Genomic DNA, 21,943 nt, shown 5'->3' with positions numbered 1-21,943 from the left:
TTGGTTTGTTCATTGTTTATTTCTTTATTTTTTGAGGGGAGACTTGTTATGCATTTCGCCTCTGGACTAGCTGTTATTAGATTTAGAATTTGGAAGGTAGAAGTCTGAGATTTTATTTGCTCATTCCAATTTTAAAACGAGTCTTTCATTAAGATACATTTCATATTGCTTCTTAAATCATAGTATAAAGTTCAAAAATTCTTTTTTGATAAACTTACCCAGCAAAACATGTGCCAATTCCATGATAATTTTACTCATTTCTGACAAAAGAAATCGAATGGCACCCTAGGAGTTGAATACTCCATAGAAAGTAATCTTTTGGCTATGATCGCGTTAGCTGCTTCTGTATAATGAATTCCATCCCAACTTACGAACTGAGATCCATTGCTACAAGCCTGAGAACCATAATTGCCACAAGTCATCTGTATGTTATAATTATATGGAGGCCCCCCAGCTCCGCAACAAGCCATTAATGGACTTTTGAATCCTGTATAATCACACATTAATCACTTGTTAATTACAACGTGACATTCACATCAGCATCAAATTATATATCCACCACTACCCTGGCTTCTTGTATAACTTACCGTATTTCATGCCCTGGCTTATTAAGTCGTATTTGATGGAGTATATGTCAACATGGACAATCGTAGCACCTACTAACTCAGATTTCATTTGTTGGCACAAATGAAAGAGTGCTGCATTAAACAGTTTTGCAGCGGAGTTGTAACTTGAGATGCATCCGGAGGCATCAAGATCACTTGCCTTGTGTTGAACTAACCAGAGTTTTTGAGGTAAACAACCTAGCGGCCCAGTGTTCTGAATCCAAAATTTTCTTCCACCTTTAAACAATAAAGTAATGAAAAGAATGAAAGAATGTAGGAAGACTAAATCATCCTTGATTAGATGGAAATTAGATTCACCTTCACAGCTTTCCTGATTTCCTCGATAACCAGAGGAATTCTCTTAACAACTTTTGCATATGTAAGATTTTTGGAGAATAAGTCAGCAAGGTCATTTTGTCCAATATCTATCATGTAGAGTGCATTACGGAATCCTTCTTCGTTCACGTATCTTTTCACTCCTGTTATGTCGTTACATGAACACGTTATGTTACTTAAGCGTTATTGCTTACAGAACAGAAAGTGACTTATTGTTTCATTGCATAATACGGAGTTGTCAATAGTACGCTAAATGATTTAGACAGCTGCAGTTAACTACCTGAAGCAGCAAGTTCAAGGGATCGGCTTCTGAAGTGAAGAAATTGCATAATCTGAACGTTCAGGGCAAATGGCTTAAACTCCGGGAGTGTTTTGGACCCTACCACTGCAAAATTTGCCCCATTTTGGAAACTCGACCCCATTGGATCCAGGTATGGCCTCAAAAATTTTGTATTCAGACTTTGGCCTGCATAAATCAGCCATATGGTTAGGAATTAACTTAATACTGATACTTTTTAAAACTGATGTTCACAGGCCAAATAAGTTTTGGCACCTCTTTTTTATTCATAAAACGTATGAACCGACATACATTGTATAGCAAATCTAAGGGACAAACAATTGATTATTTCTGAATGGCAGTAGATCCACCTTCAGCAAAAATATCAGAGTAACAACAGATTAAAAACATGGGAAGCTGCCATCACATCTTGTCCTTAGTCATTCGCACCCAAAAAGTATATTGTCTTAATCCAAAACTCCTAATTATGATATTATGGCATCTGCCAAGCTATGTCCTTAATTTCAGAATTTTGTGTCTCCAAAATATACTGGTTTGTAAACTTTCCAGGGGATTTAACTCTTTGTGAGCATAAAAGAGTTCAAAGGGGGTCACAGACTCACAGGGACTCGGGGAGTTATTTTGGGAAATGAAACGAATGTGTTTAGTTACGTTGCAAGTAACATGATCGAGAAACCTTATTCCGGGTTTTTTCAAATTGGTCTAAAACAGGTCATTGTTAAATTGTTTCCACGACCACAAGTCTCTAAATGCTACAAAACCTCTTATAAATGGACAAAATACAAGCTACCCTTATTTATTATAGAGTGAGATACACATAATGACATAATATTACCTGCATTATTCAGATCTTTGGTACAATTTGAGGGCCAGAAAATTAATAACTTTGGATCTACCATGTTCAAAACCACAAATAACAGGTTAAAGCAGTAGAACATGAGATGTCCAAGTTCAGATCTTAGGTAACGGTCGGATTTTATAAAAGACAGATGGGGACTGGGGGTCCAGGGACATCAATTACTGGGAAAGGGCGCAACTTCTTTGAACATTCAAATTTTGAGCAACTTGCATAAATGCCAAATCTACCTAGATAAAATGAATGCCAAAATTGTTACTCCCCTTGATTGGGCATAGATTGGACCATTGGAGTACGGAGTAGTTTGGAATATACGCTGGTACTTCGTAACCAATTACTCTTTATTGTTGTATGGAACTTTTTATGCTCTAATATCAGGATCAACTAGGAGTTTCTCGTTACTTGTCTTAAAAAAAAACTACTCGTAGGAGTTTCTCGTTCTAAATAGCTACTTCGTAATTGTTATTTGGGCTACGGTTTTAGTCCATCATGTATAACCTAAAAAATAATCACTTATTATACAAATGAAAATATAATATAGGGTTGTGACATTCTCGTAATTATTCGACAAGTCTACAAGTACTCCATATACGTCACAATACTCACAAATTAAAGATAGTAAACTACGTACGAGTCAAAGAACTAGCTTGTGAGGCAATTAAGGCGCACCTAACCGGCTAACCACGTACAATATGTACAAACGTGAAGCTATTAGTCACTAAGATAATTTAAATTATTATGTGACTATGTGTCAAAAATGGTTAATCTCATCCTTAAAATATTAATTTCAATACTTTACCAATAACATAAAACATACTAGTACTATATTCTGAAGGGGGACATAAAATTTTTGGGTTTACGTACCCACACCGAAAAAGTTTGTTAACACTTAAAAATCGGATCATACAAAACAAAACTAAACATTAATTCGTGGATTACTTTCAAACTTTTCAAGTTATGACAAGAACTTTTAAACAACATACAATTCGGGAGAAGGTAGATTATTTAAGGAAGAATGGAGTAAATAACAGAAAAAAGGCCAACTTACAAAGAAAATCGAGGATGAGCCGGCCATCGGAGAGGCGGCCAGTGGATCGACCAAAATAGGTGCGGCCATAAGGAGAGCTCACTGAATAACCGAGCCCGGCAACGAGTCCACCCGTGTCGGAGTTAGAATCCCCAAAGCTAAAGATCACCGGAGGTCTTAAACACCCACCAATTGCATTACCAAAATGACACCCCATTACTATAAATGCTACCATTAATGACAGTAAAACACACTTCATCTTTACTAAAAATAGCAAGTACCCTTTATAATTTAAAAGGTTGTTTGATTTCCTAAATTTAAAGAGGGAAAAGTTGAAGAGATACTCTGGCTTTTATAAGAGTGATAAAATGATGGGTAATGACATAGCTTGTTATGTCGTTAATGGTGATAAAGCTAGTAATTTTATGATTGTGAGTGGGTCCTACAAAAACGTCGGCAATTTTAGGATACAGATTTTGGAAATTGGGATGATTTTACTGAAACTTGGAATGGGGATGTTGCAGAGGAAAGGGAAGATTAAATTATGTTAATAAATAGAGAGAAAAGCTAGGAACTTAACAAGGAAGGATGATGTAGTAATAAACTGGATTACAGAGGTACCTGTTGTACTATAGGACTTGTTTAACAATAATATACTTCATCCGTTCTTTAATTATTAAAACAATTTAAAATATATAATATAACACATTTCAAAAAATTAATTTAAAAATTGATATTAAGAACATATACATTATTTTGTATTTTAAAGATACATCATTTTGTATTTTTTTTACTTAAAAATCGCAATATAATAAGACTATAGAGTATGTAACCTGATAGTCTAAATTATTGTTGCAAATATTAAAAAACGGAGGAAGTTAAATAAAAAAATGGTAAATTAATTCTAAAATACGAGTAATACCATCTTAATAAATAATAATAATAATAATAATAATAATAATAATAATAATAATAATAATAACAATAATAATAATAATAATAATTACTCATTAGTGAATTACTCATTAGTGAAATAATATAGTGTACCGACATTTCTAACACCATTAATGGCAATAATAACAGACTTTGCACAATATGACGCAACAGTGTTTAAGTTCATGTGGGCTAATTTAGGAATTAAGACTGTTTATAATGGAAGAATTAATTTGGGACTATTTGCTGTAATCTAAAGGTCCAGCACTCCAGCCTCCCCTATCATTTTCAGGATTATCTTAAGATGTACTCTGTAATTGCCCCCTACAGATACCGGTTTAAGTCGTTTAACATGTTTGTTTAGTGCTAATTTTGTATACTTTGTAAACTAAATGAGTTCTAATCAATGCTTAGTGCTTAATGGTTGATATCCTTGATTTATACAGCAGTAATTCAAAAGTTTTCTTGGATCAACTATCCACTGATCAATTTTGGCCTTTGGCTTAAACCCATGGCCAATTATTAATACATTTTGAAAATAATGTCCATCACATTACAATGAAGGCAGCTCTTGTTCACAATATCTCTAGCCGGTGTCTTGTACATTCTCCAAGAGCTTGGATTTATCAATCATCAGAACCGCGATGGCAGGGTGGGAGAATTTGTCTTCCAGCTTTGTAATGGGGACTTTACATGATGTACCTTAGTGTAACAACTACTCCAAGAGATTTGCACTAAAACAAGATCATGGCAATCTAGCAATTCCAAAAATTTCAGCTAGATTTGTAGCACCTGATGCTCATGAGTCATGGCTGTACAGCAGATAAAAGAAATGAATGGGCCAGTGGTTAAATAATAAGGGGAGAATCCTCAACTATAGGTTGTTCTCCTTCAAACTCGGAGATTACAATCAGTGAGTCAGTCATATCGAGGTTGAGAGGTTGTGTTTTGGGGTTTGGATTTATAACCTGCAGTAAAATGATTTATGATTAAGAATTCATTTAGCAAAGATTATCTAGTACTGTAATTCAGATGTTGAAATACCGTTTTATCTTTTTTCACGTAACCAATGGCAACTTCGCGCCTCAAACATGCTCTTTCAGACAGCTCATTGAAAGATGGAGTTTCCCCCTCTTTCATGTACAAGGCAATATCCTGCAAAGTTCACAAGAATGAAAGTTGGAGCCTGAGTCAGATAAATCAACTTGACTTAGGATATGGACTATTTTAAAGGATTCAGAGTACTAGATAACTATGGTAAGTCTAGGAGAATGAGCTAAAAACAAAGGCAGTGGCCATCGCAAAGTGAAGGTTCTACAACGACTAGTTCTCACCAAAAATTTCATAACCCTTAGATTGTTTTCCTGAAGTTTAAATCCACTTATAACATGCATTCCTAAACATGATAGCAGCATTTAACACAAAATCCTCAAGTAACATGCATCCCTAGACTCAATGCCCGGGTATTAAACACAACAATACATTCGGTAAAGCAGTAATGGAGGGATTAACAGAAACATAGGAATAGCATTCTCAGGACTAGCTGCGTGCCTGCGTGTACCTTAACATATATTTCATCACCATCGGCATCCAAAATGTCTTTCCATACTCCATTGAGTTCACTATTCTCTGCAACTGAGCACAGAACAATTTCCTCTTGAATTAATATTGAAGGCTTTTAGTAAATGAATCAAACACACCAAATACAGCACAAAAGCATTTAATGATAACAAGTAGCAAACCGTGAGCAGTAACGAGACTCATGAGTTCCTCAGCGGCAATATAAGTCAGTGATGGCTTTATTTTTGTTACCTGAAGATGCTTGAACAGATAAGTTTGTAACTACAGACTCATGTTAGATAACTACGTTCTGCTACGTGAAGACTTACTTGTTTGCCAAGTTTTGAGTCAACTATTTCAGCAACAAGATTTTGCGCCTGTAAGCATTATAGATAATTTTTCAAACATGAATATTAACTTCATTAGGCAAGCAAGTACAAGGGTGAGTGCAAATTGAAGCCTTCGAAGTTGAAGGACTCGAAATCAGACCAGAGAAAGACTAGTAAGAAAGATTTTTTTTAATGTCAAGACAACACATTATGATAAGATAAGATGAAAAGGGTCTTGAGAGAAATAAAGCTATCTCACCTTTACTCCAAGATTACTGCAAACATTTTCAGCCAAGAGAAGAGCAAATACAGAGTGCTTGTCAGCCCTGGATGGATCTGAAACAAAAACGATAAACACAAACACAAAGCAGACCTACTCAATCACTAGTGACATACGATTCTCACCTCCGAGTATTAACTCTTTATCGGAGATTACAACGATTGAGAATGGGATCTCTTCATCGTTTTTTGTAGAAGTTTGGGTTCTTAATACTGCTTCCTTTAAGGTATCATAATCCATAGGGTTTCCAACCTGTAAAGAAAGTAGTACAGTGTACAAGTTGGTAAGAAAACAAACACAGGTAGTATTTACTGCTAGTTGACTATGCTATTGAGGCTCAAAGGTTTACCATATGGGATACTTGTATGTGTTCGAGTTTCCCTAGACCAACAAGTCTGCTTTTCCTCTCTTCTAATGGTACATCAGACAATATTTCCTGAATTCGAGAAGATAAATTGAGAAAATATCAGGTACAAAGCTCGTTCTCATCAGAACAAAATACATACTTAGTTTCCACCATCAACTAAATTCATGTTTATGGACCTGTCATCTACTATGCAGCTTATATGTGAGCAGATGAACAGCTTCAAGCAAACTCTGAGACTTTAACTAAGTAAATTTACATTTTTAAGCCACCATCACTGCTTGCATTGATGGTTATGACTTTTTTCTCTTTCATACGCCAACACAAACACAATACTGAACCACAAAACCGAGTCTTTTGGTGCATCTATATAACATTAAAAAATCTGATCAAAACAGAAGTCTAAAAATCACAATTCAAAACACATGAACTCCCTCTGTCTCTAGATAATTGTCAACCTTGCACATTTGTTAAAGAATGACATTAAGGGGACAAGACACAATAGTAAAATATATTTGGGCAAAGGTGCTACAGAAAGGACAGAATTTATCTTGGAATTAAAGATATTTGTTTCCACCTATATAACTTTGGTAAAGGACAAGAAAATACAGCCACTTTCAGGAACATTTTTGAGTTTTTTTTTACCCGCATTATGAGTACCATCACAGCAGATGTATTCAATGTGAATATCTGATTTGAGAACTTTAGCATACCAGTGAACTTCCAGGTCCAAGATAATTGTCATATTCTTTAATCATTTCCGCAATATTTGGGCGCCAACCTATCAACAGTAAGCTTTCTTTTGGCCCTACAGTGTAGTCTGATGCCTGTACAAAGGCATTAAAACGCAGCAGTGAGTCTTCTTCTAGTTCCTTTTCCAATATATTGTTATATGAAATATATAATTATGTTTATATTACAGCATACCTTAGATCGTCGTTTGAAAGGACGCTTTTGTGTATTTTCACGACGCACTTTCTCAATTGTTGACACATCTTTGACAGAGTCAACTTTAATTCCCAGGTACTCAAAGTTGTGAATCTCCTTATTTACTGCCTCTATAACACTTGAGCAGGAAATTTGCGGCTTTCTTGTCCCATAAAGAGGAGCAATGAATAAAACCTAAATAATACAAGTAGGAATGTCACAAACAATGAAAGTCGACAGCTAGAAGCAAAGTGACCATTTCAACTTTAATGATTTATGATAAAAACTGAGAACAGTGGCTCTTCCTCTAGATACAAGGGCCACAAGTAGGGTTTCATACTCATGTGTTTATTAGTATTCTGATTTTCATTTCATAGCCATTTCTTCTTCTTTTTTCAACATCCATTTTATACATTTCCTTAAAGTTTTATGCAGCTCAAATAGCAAAAAATGTTTGATAGCACATAGAGCATTGGATATAAAAGGAAAACTTTAGATTTCTGTTAAGTCAATATATCATGGATCTAATAAATAGCATAAAAGTCTTCAAATAACATACTTTGTCAGTTTCATTCAAGACCTCCTCATCATTTGGATGAAAGATTAATTCCCCACTTCGGTAAAGACCACAAACAATCACCTGGAAGAGACAGTAGATAAAAAAATTAGCCAATAATCATCAATCACAAAACCTGTAGGCCAGTAACTAGCAAATAGTCATTTAACTTAAAGTTTCATCTGACAGATGTTTACCTCTTGTAGTCCACGTCTAACTTGCCAATACTTCATTCCAGCAAGGTGTGGGAAATCACAAAGATTAAATACATTTTCTGCAATGGGAGACAAATAAAAAAAAGGTTAGTAACTAAAGTGAGAGAACACTATAAACATCTGGGTATTGATTTAATACAATCACAGTATGAGAGTTAAAGAAGAGTTAACAAATATTAAGGATCTAAACAAGCAACAGCCAACAATTCAATTTTTAAATTTGGATAGACATCTGAGCTGACGGAAACTAGCTCAATGGCTAAGCCAGGCTAAGCCATCAATGACAGTAGCATCTAGGTTTGGACGATACAAGAGTAAGATCTGGTTGCAGCAACCACTCCTTGCTAGGCAAATCAAAGCAAGGAAAATGGGTAAATAGCTAGTAGTGCACAGCATTGTTGGTTAGCTACTTACAAGGGATCAAGGAAACATCTCTATGTACATGACATGGAAAGGGTTTATAAAAACATCACCTCACTAGGTCAATACAAAGAGGGTACTAGCTAAAAAAGTCTCTAACACCAATCAGAAAGCAAGATGCATTATAAGTTATTTATAACTGTACACACAAAATTTTAACTTAAAGCAACTAAAGCCACTCGACTTCCAATGAAGAATACACAATAATATGCACTGTTAATCTACAAGACAACATCATAATTACTGTTAATCCACAAGACAGCATCAAAAAGTGTCACAACTTAATAAACATATACAATACTTTTGTAATTCAGCAAGTGTCGATATATCTCAAGAAGCCCTTTCTGTCGGGAGCACTGAACAAACAATTTGGAAGACACATTTTCTACTGGTGCGACTTTGAGTCCTGATATTGACTTCAGCAACTCACATGTACTGGGATTAGAAACCTGCATTAGAAAGATTGAATATGAATACAAGCTTAAACCATGCTCTAAATTCAGACAATTCCACATAAACATGTAGTAATCAAAATTTAAAGACTTGGACTTAGTTTGATAAGATAGACCTCGACAATGGTAGGTACAGTTGAGATTTCTGCCAGTGGTTGTAATGCCAGCACAGACAGAAATGCATCTGTATCAACTTCATACCTGGTTAATGGAGAAAACTATCAAACACAATTTTTAATTTTAATCTTGAGGAAGTCTTAAATCATAAGCTGTGAGACTATACTGTTATTCGGAGAATCATGGTATCAAGTTATCAACAGACGTTTGGTAAAATATAAATATAACAGATAAGTTATCCAGGCCATACATTGGATCATAGGCATTAAGCTCACTTTTTCATATCAAATAAATAAAAAGTAAAAACTACTTATATCAAATCACATGTAAGGTTTCACCATGCTGACACAGGAAGAAGATGAGTTCAGTAGTTGACATTTTACAAGAAATAATAAGCCATGTGATTATATTTTACAAAAAGTTGTAACAAGCAAAAGATTCCAATAACTTTACAAACTAAACAAAATGCCGATGACCAACTAGCAAAGGCAAAAAACCAGGATCTTAGAAACCAATCAAATTCCAGGTAAAGATTAAACAATAATAGTATTTCAATTATGGTTTATAAACTGATGATCCTAAAATATATTTGTATCACCAGCTTTATAACTTATAAGTCAAATTTTGACCAACAATTTCCTTACTAAACAATGCTCCTTTTTTGTGTGTAGAATAAAATCTAAAAACTTAAATACAAGTGAGTGCATGAATTTGTTAGAAGTTTTTAATTTAAATAAAAAAAATAAAATAAAAATTGTATCACCAGCTTTATAAGTCAAATTTTGACCAACAATTTCCTTACTAAATAATGCTCCTTTTTTTTTGTGTATAGAATAAAATCTAAAAACTTAAATGCAAGTGAGTGCATGAATTTGTTCAAAGTTTTTAATTTAAAAAAAAAATCAAAGAAAGCTCCAGTGTCAAACATGAACACATGATGTCTGTAAGTTTCTTTAAAAATGTAAAAGAAAAGAACAAACATTCATGTGAAAGCCATGTAGTACATTGATCTTCCATTATAGAAGTTTATAAATGCTATCTAGAACAAATAAACACTTAATATAAGGGGGGACCTCAGAAGCCAAGATCGTGTAGCTTGGCCGTTAATAGAGATGATATGAATTTTCTTTTATGATCAGGTTTCCTCATCTATTTTATCTTACAGTAATTCATTCCACCTTTTTTCTGCATTTTATGAGAAGGAGGTAGAGACTAATCCTATGAATGCAAAATTTGAGCGTAAGCTGCATACCATCATGATAGGAAATTAGGATTACTTCATTGCTAAAATAAAATTGAACCTTCCCAACAATATCCTCATATGTAGTACATTTCCTTTTTGGCGAGTAATGTTATGATATCACGAGATAAATGCTACCTTTCATTTGTTATTGGGATACTTAACCTATCTCTTTGTTAATGGTATAGGGAATATAAAGGTAGATCCCTAACCGAGATAAAGAGAAATCCATGGATTTCTACTTCATTTTTCCTTTGATATCACATCTTCATCTAATCTAATCTTATTCTTCTAACTTTCCTTTCTCTTGTTCAGTGTGATTTATTCTTTCGGCACAATATACAACCTAACTGGAAAAACAAGGGTGTCTCACCAATGACCAATCGTCCAGGAAGTTATATAAATTGTAAAAATTTGAAATTTGAAAATGTTATTAGTGGTTAGGGCATTCGCATCTCTAATGCCTTTTACTTCCATATGAGCTTAGGGAAAGAATTGAAGTATCTAAAAGACTCTTCAAGAGTTCTCCTCCCTCAGTGTTCCATGGTAGGGTGGTAAAATGTTAAAAGTTACAACTACAAGGGAAATCAACACAAATGTAAGACAATAGGTTACCTTGCTGAAGTATATTAACACTATAGCTATTATTTTAGATGTGTCCTGCACAGAGCTTATAGCCACTTTATAAACCTCAAATGGAATTTCCGGCCACTGGTAAAGTATCGAATACTTGAAGGAACAACCCAAGCACACTCGCATCACCTCAAGGACAGTTTTAGTTTCAAATTTTGCACAATTAGCAAACTAGGAAAGTTTGCATGATGCTTGCAAGTCTTGAAAAAGTAAATAACATGATGAATAAAGAGGTGTCTTACCTATCTCCTTTTGTAGGCAAAATAATTACAGCACGGGCCTTATTTGCTGCAGCTCTTTCAAAAGATTTCGTCAAGTTGAGGCTGCAGCTGTATCAATACAAGAGCCAAGGTAAATTCCCAAAGATATTCACCCAATTAAGTATTCTTTAAACCATAGTGCAGATATTGACCAGCTGAAAGAAATTATATTAATTAGCTTTAGCTGGGGTGTAATTTAAGCAAAAGTATTTCTACAGCTGAAAGAGAGAGCTCTTAACCTAGAAAGAAAACATAGGACAATATTCTGATCAAATGCTTGATGCTCCTTACTTTACTTTTTTAAGTCAGTCAGTCTCATTTTCATCTTTATTGAATCAATTTTTAACTGCAAAAGGCCAGCAATATGGATATCCAACTCATAGTTGTAGCTTTGGAATAAAACTGAAAGGCATGGATACCTATTTGACCACTGAATGTAAGTCATCAAGACCATTACCTTTCCTTGCTTATTGGCTCTTTCCTTTTCAGAAAGACAAACTGCTTGCAGTTGAATCCATCAAACTAGAGCTAGATATAAATGTTGTGTTCAAAACTATGCCAGCAAGTTCAGTTAAGAACAGTCATTTTTTTTTTTTTTTTTATGTGTCAAGGTGTTATGTTTGGCTTCAAACCATTCTTGTCAGCTTTCAAGTAGAAAAGATATGGGTTCCACTTAAAATAGCACAAATCAATCGACTTCTCTAAGGAAGCACACTAGGTGTGACTTCAAGGCGTTCAAGCACAAACATATACATCCAGGATTGGATAGGGTGTTTGAAAAATATAGGCAATATTCATGTGTTTGAATGTTTGATTTTAAACAAAACATAAGAGTCACCACAATAATAATTAGGCTTGAGTGCTTGACAGCACTAAGAAAGCCAGAGTCCTACACTGGTGGTTGAAGTAGATGAAGATAAAAAAAAAATAAAAATAAAAAAAGGAAATAAACTGAAAATAGTAAAGTTTAGAGAACCAGAGGCAGAATTGAGTTAATTCAATGAAATCTCTAATACAACCCTAAAAAAAATAATAAATAAAAAAAAGAAAAAGATAAATTAAAATTAGCAGTATGAATATTCTTTTAAATATCACTCCCAGATTGCTGATATCACTCTCCCTCTCTATAATCAATTCTGTCATGACTTACTGAATACCACACATAATCTCATACCATGGAAGGGATAGAATCACTGACACACTACAAGGTGAATTTCCAAACTTTACCCATGTTCACGCACCTAGCATCTCTCTGAAGTCTGAATTAATAACCCACCCCCACCCCAAAAAACAAAAAAAAATAAAAATAAATAAATAAATAAAAATCCTTAAAAGAAAAGGGAAAACAGCCTGCCATAGACAGTATCCACACTAAGATGAAAGGTTGTGACAAAGTATGGGTGGTTAACTGGTTTTTATATATTGTAAACAGGAGAGCTCTTGCACATAAGACCAGTCTGAATTAATAACCACCCCACCCCACCCCCCCCACCCCCACCCCCCCCCCCCCCCCCCCCAAAAAAAAAAAAAAAAAGAGAAAAAAAAAAGATCCATAAAAGAAAAGGGAAAACAGCCTTCCATATATCCACACTGAGATAAAAGGTTGTGATAGTATGGGTGGTTTTTAAAAGAGGGGAGGTGAACCTGAGGACTGAGTTTCATAAGATTGAAATACGAGTTCACTTCTATGATACAAACTGTGGCTAGTATATTCAGAATTATACCTTTTTGTAAGAATATCAATATGGGTAAGATCTTTAGCTATATTTTCAGCAATCCTTTCCATATGCTTCCTTGGAAGATCAGAAAGAAGGAGAATTCTCTGCCTCCTGAAAATAAAATTTTAAACAAAATGTTGCCAGCAGGAAGAATTAATGTACATCAACGATTCACACAAGTAAACCAAAAATTTCTGTACCTATCATGAGCAGTGCCTAGGCGGATGGAAAACTCATGATACTTATTTATCTGCTTAAGTATGAAGTTCAGATGACTATTCACTCCACAAATGATAATATGATCAGTCTCCAAAACTTGCATTTGTGCACCCTCCCTGATCTTTTGCATGTTATTCTGGTGACACAGTAGATGAATGATGCAATAGTGTTTATAGTCAAAAACTTAAAAAGGTATTAGATTCAATAGTCAATTGCATAGAATAACATTATCACTATCAGGAATTGTGCTTTCTAAACTTACTCTGAGCTGCTCTGTCATCGTGCTCAACAAGCGGGAGTAGAATAATATGCCCCAAATAGCAAGTATAAAGCCAACAACTCGTTCAAAACGTGTTCTCAACTGCAGTTTTTCATGAAAAATTACATTAGATGCATCAATTGCAATAATTATCAAATGCTCATTGATCTAGATAAGACAAGCAGGATCACATGAATATCAGAAGAAACAGAGCCAGAAAGTTCACAAGGGCATCATTTTCACACTCTTAAATGGGTTGATGAGGAACAAAGACAAGACCAGGCCTCCCAGAAGCAATCCTCCAAAGACTGTGTTTGACCCCTATATTATCAAACAAGGAAAAAATCAACTCAATAGAACAGCAGATATGTCCTTTACAGTTCAAACAGCTGACAGACAGCCAGTGTAGCACACCTACATTCACAACCTAATCAAAGGTATCATAAGTAAAAAGGATATCACATCATACCTGAACCTAAAGAAGAGGAAACCACCAATGACAACGAACGAGAAGCACGCCACAATTAGTACCAATAAAAACCTGCATTTTGTCCACTCCAGCAGTCTGAGCCATGGCAATATATATACAAAAGGATACTTACACAAAATCAACCAATATAACTAAAGAACAGAAATTGGTAAGCCATTTGCTTCCTCTGTTCGGAACAAAAGAGTCATGTAAGAGTTCCAAAAGAAGATCAAGGTCACATTGAAATTATGCACATCTGTTAATGGCTTAAGACTTTCAATACATTGTCTTTATTCTCCTTGAGACACATGCCTTAGAATTCCTTGAGTAGAAATCACCGTGACCAGAACTAAGATCACAATTCAACCATTTTCATACAAACCTAGTTAAGACACTCGTGTACTATGATACAAGAAGCATAAAGATCAGAACAAAACGGTTAACAAAAAAAGTTAGAAGCCAATGAAAATGAACAGGAGGAAAAATAATTAACAGGCCTTTATAAATATCAATGAAGGATGATTGGTATTTTGATTCAATTCAAAGCAAGAGAGAAGCTTTTGTGAACAGAAAATAGCAGAAAAACACATTTTAAAAGATTCAATTAGTTGGCTGGTTTCACTTACGTTGCTACATTTCTTTCTACTTGCATGTTGAATAGATATATCATTCGTGCAAAGCTCCACTGGAGATCCCCAATTGAAGGTAAAGAGACATCCAAGTTGAGAGGTGTAGGCTTGTTTTGTGAACTAGACAGGGAAGCAAACAGTAGATTTGTAGACCCAAAAGCTTGCATTGAAAAGCCATGCAAGCACTTGAGCGATTTCAGCAACATGCTGGCCAAATTCAAATGACTCCATCTAAGGAAGACAAAGGATGATATTGATAAGGAGTGAATAATCATAGCCAGGTGACCCTGCACATAATTAGAATAACAAAAACTATCAAACTAAATAAAACAAAACCTACATATAAAGTTTTCGTAAAAAGAAGAATATTGAACTCATAAAAACATGCAGAAGAAATGCAGGGGACTAGAAGTTGCAAATGCGTCTAGTTTTTTTCCCTGCTTGTAAAAATCTATCAATAAATTTATTTTTTTTTTTAAAAAAAATCCAAGCAAGGAAAACAAACAGAACAATTCTATGACTCAAAAAGTTTCTAATATATACGTTGACAATATTAACCTTTTTGAACCATGTGCTTATAATGTATCTCTTCTCTTCTGGTCAAAACATATTAAGAAGATTCTTTAAGGCAACTAACATATTCGAGAGATACATCATAATATCCCCAAGTTTTTACAGCTTTCAGAGAACCCAGATGTCCAGTATAACCTTCCTCATAATCAAGTTAGCTACGCTAAGTCTAAGTCGTAGATTATTATAGACTTATAGTCACATTATACTGCTCTTAAAAACATAATTTATCAACCAAAAAAAATGCATAATGCCAAGCAAAGCCCTGGACAACAAGTATAGAAATTGGGAACAACTAAGCCCTTAACCCAACACAAGGTGTAGCCTTGACCTCACACAACATAAAATTATATGCAATGTGATACCAGGTTCCATTTTTAAGGCGGGCCTATCCCCAGCCCCCGCTGAAGATCCTCTCCACCAGTCCCACCACCACCCCCTCTTGGGAAGTGCTTCATTCATAGCCGAGAGGGCTTGCTAATAAATGTGAAACTTAAGCCCCATGAACACTCAACCAAATTAGGTCTAATCCAAGGATATTTTACCAGCATTCCTTTAATTACAAATACCCATTAGGTACGCAAAAAGTCATTTCAATCACCATCAAAACATGTCTCACTATAAAGAAAAGGCGATAAGTTACCAAATTGGGTAAAAGAAGTCAGTAAATTACACAAATTTAGACATATATTCAAATGAGCTTCTAATCTTGAAAAGAGAATGACGTTCATTCAGATGTCTGCATCTTTTGACATGAAATTCCCAGGGCAAATTCAATAATTCTTACCTTCAGACCACCTTTAAGTTCTAATCTCGAGCATGTACCTTCCTCTTCGTCCATGAAATCTGAACAAGAAACTAATTCCTCGGTATCTTTTCTTGTAGCATATGTAATCCGCTTCCCTACAAAAATTGATCATAATAAAATATAAGGTCTCCTTACCAAATATTAGGCAACCATGAAAGTCTGAAACTCATAATTTTTAAATAGCTAGCAGTAAAAATAAATGAAAAAAAGAAAATTGGGTGCAAGGTGACAGCATTCAGACATGTATCAAATATGGATCATTAATTTCTCACAGACCATATCAGTTCCCTAGTTCTGCAGGTTATCACCTAAAACTTACAATAAGTTATGTCTGCACCTCATTGCTTACTTTACCAGCATGAGCTTTGTCACTCTACACTAGCATTTCCAAAACTAAAACAATGAATGTTGCAGAGGAAAGACAACTCAACTCTACAAAGATATCTACAAGCAATTATTCTTTGTCTTTGTATCACAAGAACCTTTGGAAGTAAAAACATCAGAGACACTTCTTTTATCTTCGTATTTACTTTTATTATTTTATCACCCAATTTGGGTTTTATAAACTATATTAATTTCCTTTGCTAAAGTTTTCTTAAACTTTATGTTTTTTTACTCACACGTTTTTACCTCTTCTTAAAACTTTCATGAATTTTATTTTGGTTCTCCGTTAAAACCTTTTGTTTTATCGTATGTTCCTTATAACAATTCATGTTAGTCAACCCAAATCATTTTGAGACTAACACTTTGTTGTTGTTGTTGCTGTTGTTGTTGTACAAATGTACCTTATTAGTAAAATTTATTATTAGTTGATATTGTGAAAGAAAAAATTGAAAAATACAGCCAATTCATTAAGTTTGACCACAATGTAAAATAGGATAGAACAAAAAGATAGGAGGGAGATAATATATATATATATATATATATATATATATATATATATATATATATATATATATATATATATATATATATATATACATACATACATACATACATATATATAATTAAAAAAAAAAAAAAAAAAAAAAAAAAGCAAAAGTAATCAATGAATCAATCTGATTTGAGTATCTAGTGTATAAACTTATTTCTTTTTTCCTTTGTTGGTATTACTCTTGAATTCTTGATTTTGCCTAATCAAACACATTCAAAATTATTAATACTTTAAAAATTTATATATATATATATATAGATGTTGAAAGATTCTTATATTCGTGATCTATACAGTGCCACTTTTTGGTGTCATGTGGCAGAGGCCAGCTTGAATTTGACTTCTGTGGTATACAACATGATTAGCACAATCCTATTTTCCCAGTAAGGACTCTTAGTCTTCTACTCATGTTTACTTCCCCAAATTATGAAGATATCCTATAATTCTATAGCAGTAATTAAGAATGTAAACAAAAAATAAACTAATAAATAAGGCTTTACCTCACTAACAACAAGTAAAGTTGCTAGCCATATCAATATCAATATCATGGAATGGTATAAATTATGGAATACTAATTTGGATGCTATAAATCAGATGTTATATAAAAGAAATCTAGTAACTAAATCAACTTACAATTACAACTCACCTCTTTGATTCATTTTGTTATTTGACATTAAAGATGAATCTTCCAACCAAATATCCGGAATACAAAGTGTACACCTGCAGAGTATCATCAAAATTAGTTTTTGAAACCACAAACTAGGGCAAGAATTCAAGGACATAAGAGACAGGGTAGAGTCCTGTATGAGGTTCTTGATATTTTTCATATCCACAACCTTTTTTTTTTTTTTTTTTTTTGCCTGTTTAGCCTTTTATAAAAGACAGCAGGAGCAATACTACATGTATCATCTGAACCCAAATGCACTCAAACAGACAGTTAAATTCTTTTGTCATTGCAACTGTGCTATACTGATACTTACTCCAGCATGCATGATCAATACGAGTATCATAAATATTTACACATTTCCACTCACTCTCTCTTACTTTATCCTCTTTTTTCTTGCACTAGCCCACTTTTTTACACTCTCTACTCAAACCACCTTTTTTAACACTCGCCTAGTTTCTTAATATTTGTCAAAGGAATCAAACAAAGTGCCTCCCTCCCCTTTTAGTCAGTTTTACATTCATCAAAACTTTAAGGCAAAGTTTTTGCTACTTTCTAATCACATTTTTTTGTAGAAGAGATGGAGTAGATGAGCTTGGTCCTTCGGCAATGCCAAAGGAATGTGAAATCCTTTTGCTTCTTAAATTCAGAACATGGATTTAATCATTAAGGAAATAAATAGATAAATAAATAACTATTCACTCATTCATTCCGCTAGACATCGCAGTTTCAATTTTCAATTACCTCCGTTAAGAGACATGCTTTTGGAACCCTTCGTGAGATTAATCTCCGTCACTGAATGTGTAATTGGCACACATACATTTCATCATTCTTTCTGCTCACATATCTAAATGAAGAATTCCAAGTCCTTTCAAGTTCCAAAACCTTTCCTCCTTTTCTAATCACAGTCTTACTTAATTCTTACTAATTAGCTCTTCTTGATTATTCTATAAATACGTACAACTATCGTAATTTTCTCACTTAAAACTAAATATCCAATCCATAATAAGCTTTCTCATCTTCAATTTTTTTTTAAATATATCCGGTCATCACGAATTAGCCTTCAATAATCAAAACTGGATAGCAAAACTCCACAACTACAACTACAAAAAGACTAAAGAAGCTTCATCGATACCAACATTACCTCAAATCCACAATCTCAAAGCTAAAAACAATCCAAAATTCAAATACTCCAAAATTTTCCAATAAAACTACAATCTCAAACTACATTAATACTCCAAACTTCAAATACTCCAAAATTTTCCAACAAAAATACAATCTCAAAGCACGTAAATAATCCAAAACCAAATTTTCCAATAAAAAATACTATCTCAAAGCATATACAACAATCCAAAATCTATATACTCCAAAATTTTCCAATAAAAATAATCTCAAATCACATTAATAATCCAAAAACCACATACACCAAAAAAAAATCCAATAAAACAACCACCTCAAACCACATTAATAAACATTTCTATAATGTACATACAACAAACTTCAAAAGTTTAAATTCACAAACAATTAAATCACAACAAATTCAACATTAATTACAACAAAAAGAGTAAGATTAACCTAAAAGAGGCGCGCAAAATTCGCCGGCGAAACGAACCGGAGCTCCACCGAGAATCAACGGTAATCCGGCGAGAAGATAATCGATTCTTCGCCGGAAAAATAGCCGGAACCGGCAGAAACGACGTCGTAGGATGCCCCATTTTTCTCAGTAGGAAGAGATAAGGTGAAGTGTAGAAAATTCAACCAAGGCAATTAACTGAGAGAGAATATCCAATGTTTGATTTTTTTTTTAGGAAAAGTGACAATGAAATATTTGGAGTTTGATCAGAAATAAAAAGGAGTAATATGTTGAGATTCCATTCATGTCAACGTCTATTATATAGAAGAAGAGAAGAAGATCATACATTAAATAAAGTTGTACATGTCCAAAAAACAAGTACTATAAATCAGAAAAATGTTAAATAATGGTGTGGTCCATGAAATATTATTTTTTTGTAAGTGTGTGCAATTATAGTGTAAAGTTTGTACGACTTAGCCTTGATGAGTTGTTTTTGGTGATGGCCTTTGTGGGCATGGACCCATGTGGTTGTGGTAAAGAAGTGGAAATATAGGACCATAATCGCGAAAAGGTATAAGCCTTTAACATGTGTAATGTGTTATATGAATTCGTTATGTGTCAAGGATGATGTAACGTTGTTTCTATTTTTGGAAGATTTGCTCTATTTGTTACCGAGTATATGGTAAGCAGGGGTGTTAAAAAAATGGGTTGAATATTGAAAAGCAAAAGGAATCAATTTAAGGCATGTTTGCATTTACTGAACTAAGCGGATTGAATTGAACTGATTGGAGCTAAACTGAACTGAATATAGCTAAAATGAATATTTTATGAGAGAAGGAAATTAGGAGTTGAATTGAACTGAAATGAACTAAACTGATTGGAGTTGAATTGAACTGAGCTGATTGGAGCTGAACTGAAATTAAGCTGAAGTGAACTGGCCCTTAGTTCGGTATAAAGTTCTTTAAAAATTGATCTTCTTGAATAAGATCGGTAATTTGGCTATAAGACAAATTTTTTTTTTTTTTTGGTTCAACATGTTTTAAATTTAATTCTTTGCAATCATTATAATTTTTTGTATAAGCCTGTCAAGGAAATAATATACCACGTATTCAAGTCATATCTTTATATATGATCGTTGTGACTTTACACAACATAAATGATGATTTGTCTCATAATTTACCACAAATTATGGATTTGATGTAAAATTTAGTATATGTAACTTTTTTTTTTTTTTTTGAGGCATAGTATATGTAACTTGATTACATACATTACTTTGGTTTGAAATTAAGCACTTAAGAAATTTACATATATAGCAACATGAGTACATAGTGTATGTGTAAATGTGCATATGCATACATATGTGGACTTACTCGGGCCTTGTTTTGCCCCGTGCCCATTATTTATGTTAAAGACTATTCCGATAATATGAGTATGTGAGTTGATTTTATAACTTTATGAAAGTCGCCCACTTGTAATTTTAAGGGTTCAATTCCTTAACTGGTTTTATCAATTTACTTTATAAAGCTTAATTTACTTTTCAATGAAAATAATCATCTGCCAACATGTCTACATCACTACATGAGAATCACATGTTCCTACCATGCAATATTTTATGCGTCATACAATCACACTAGTACACTATGAATTAAAGCTGCACACACTTCCTCCCTCACTAGTCACTATATACAAGTATACAACTATACAAGCATAGTTTAGTTTGTGATTGAGATTAAAAGTACAATAGTGTATGTATGAGTAAGTAATGTATGCTTTATCATAAATATACAAGTTGAATTATAATTTAAAAGGCAAGTTAAGAAGGAAATTATATGTAATAATCGATCTTTGAGGGGCACCTGAAAGGAACAATCTATATTTATTTAGTTTAAGGTAAGAAACTAAGGGGAAGGGCTATATCAGGCCGGAACCTCTCATAGGTCAACTCGCCTCGAGCTATCGGGCTAGGCCCTTTGATGATGGGAGAGAATAGGAGGAAATCTACACCCCAAAATACTTTTAGTGGAGTTTGATCCTCATGACAAGGCAAGCTTTGTTTGGTGGACGCATGGACGGAACAATCTATATAATCCACAGATTATAAGGGGAAAATCTATTCGTGTTAAGATATTTTTCAAATTTAAGTGATAGAAAATATTGCTCCATACATATTCTCTTTCATTAATACAAGTAAAGTTTTGATGCAATAATGCAACCAGGACAAGTTTCAGGTATTCCAAAATTGTGGTAATGCAACCTTGTCTTTGGCTAAGAACGGGTTAGTGTGGCTAACTTGCTACTGTACCACCAATCCACCAAAGCAATATGAAGATAACAATAGTGGAAATGTGACTTGGAAAAATCTTAACAATTCCACCACCTACTACTATAATTATTATTATTGTTCTTTTATAAGTTCGAACACAAATATTAAGTGTCGGCATATATTAAAGTAATTTAGGCTCTTCTAGATTAAATGCAATTTTGATTGAAAGAAAAATACTTTTTTTTGGTGAAAGAATTTTTTTTTTTTTTTTTTTTGAAAGAAAAATACTTCGTTATTAGTGGAGAGACCTACATCACATGAGATATGAACAATATGATATAAATACCCTTATAAAAAAAAAAGTGGGTTGAAACTTTAGACTCACAAAATCACTAATAGATGAATTTAATGAGTTAGCTAGGTAAAGTGAAT

General features: G+C 33.7%; 2 protein-coding genes across 3 annotated transcripts; both read right to left on the bottom strand.

Annotated features, from left to right (window-relative positions):
• Nucleotides 1-94: 94 nt before the first annotated feature.
• On the bottom strand, nt 95-3,689 carry LOC145603700 (GDSL esterase/lipase At1g09390-like). The gene is made up of 5 exons (XM_081659658.1): nt 3,144-3,689; nt 1,222-1,407; nt 924-1,084; nt 588-858; nt 95-487 (listed from the first exon to the last, which is right to left on the bottom strand). Exons 1-5 carry the CDS (start codon nt 3,379-3,381, stop codon nt 255-257), a joined length of 1,089 nt encoding a protein of 362 aa, XP_081515784.1. The 5' UTR covers nt 3,382-3,689; the 3' UTR covers nt 95-254.
• Nucleotides 3,690-4,469: 780 nt separating this feature from the next.
• On the bottom strand, nt 4,470-19,495 carry LOC145603698 (putative ion channel POLLUX-like 2). Of its 2 annotated transcripts, none has more exons than XM_081659656.1 (24): nt 19,251-19,495; nt 17,658-17,731; nt 16,060-16,175; nt 14,700-14,989; nt 14,074-14,145; nt 13,850-13,925; nt 13,608-13,706; nt 13,327-13,481; nt 13,133-13,237; nt 11,391-11,477; nt 9,275-9,359; nt 9,008-9,155; nt 8,269-8,345; nt 8,075-8,155; nt 7,516-7,710; nt 7,302-7,415; nt 6,574-6,660; nt 6,350-6,476; nt 6,204-6,280; nt 5,945-5,992; nt 5,798-5,867; nt 5,617-5,690; nt 5,100-5,210; nt 4,470-5,023 (listed from the first exon to the last, which is right to left on the bottom strand). In XM_081659656.1, the coding sequence occupies exons 1-24, from the start codon at nt 19,388-19,390 to the stop codon at nt 4,904-4,906; spliced, it is 2,628 nt and encodes an 875-aa protein (XP_081515782.1). In that variant the 5' UTR covers nt 19,391-19,495; the 3' UTR covers nt 4,470-4,903. The 2 variants fall into 2 exon arrangements, with proteins under 2 accessions (XP_081515782.1, XP_081515783.1); XM_081659657.1 differs by having other exon boundaries at nt 16,060-16,118.
• Nucleotides 19,496-21,943: the final 2,448 nt, after the last annotated feature.

Source organism: Chenopodium album, chromosome 22, assembly GCF_948465745.1.
Source record: "Chenopodium album chromosome 22, dcCheAlbu1.1, whole genome shotgun sequence".
NCBI lineage: Eukaryota > Viridiplantae > Streptophyta > Magnoliopsida > Caryophyllales > Amaranthaceae > Chenopodium > Chenopodium album.
Note: the sequence above shows the minus strand (reverse complement) of the source record. Positions and strands in the feature narration are given on the sequence as shown.

Excerpts from the sequence above, each read along its gene's own strand:
- LOC145603700 (XM_081659658.1), bottom strand. The coding sequence starts at position 3,381 with ATGAAGTGTGTTTTACTGTCATTAATGGTAGCATTTATAGTAATGGGG. Across the intron at positions 1,085-1,221 it reads CCTTGAACTTGCTGCTTCAG|GAGTGAAAAGATACGTGAAC; the intron begins GTAGTTAACTGC and ends ACGACATAACAG. Across the intron at positions 859-923 it reads AAATCAGGAAAGCTGTGAAG|ACTTTATTGTTTAAAGGTGG; the intron begins GTGAATCTAATT and ends ATTCTTTTCATT.
- LOC145603698 (XM_081659656.1), bottom strand. The coding sequence starts at position 19,390 with ATGGGGCATCCTACGACGTCGTTTCTGCCGGTTCCGGCTATTTTTCCG. Across the intron at positions 13,482-13,607 it reads CGATGACAGAGCAGCTCAGA|AATAACATGCAAAAGATCAG; the intron begins GTAAGTTTAGAA and ends CTGTGTCACCAG. Across the intron at positions 5,211-5,616 it reads GTGATGAAATATATGTTAAG|GATATTGCCTTGTACATGAA; the intron begins GTACACGCAGGC and ends TGAACTTTGCAG.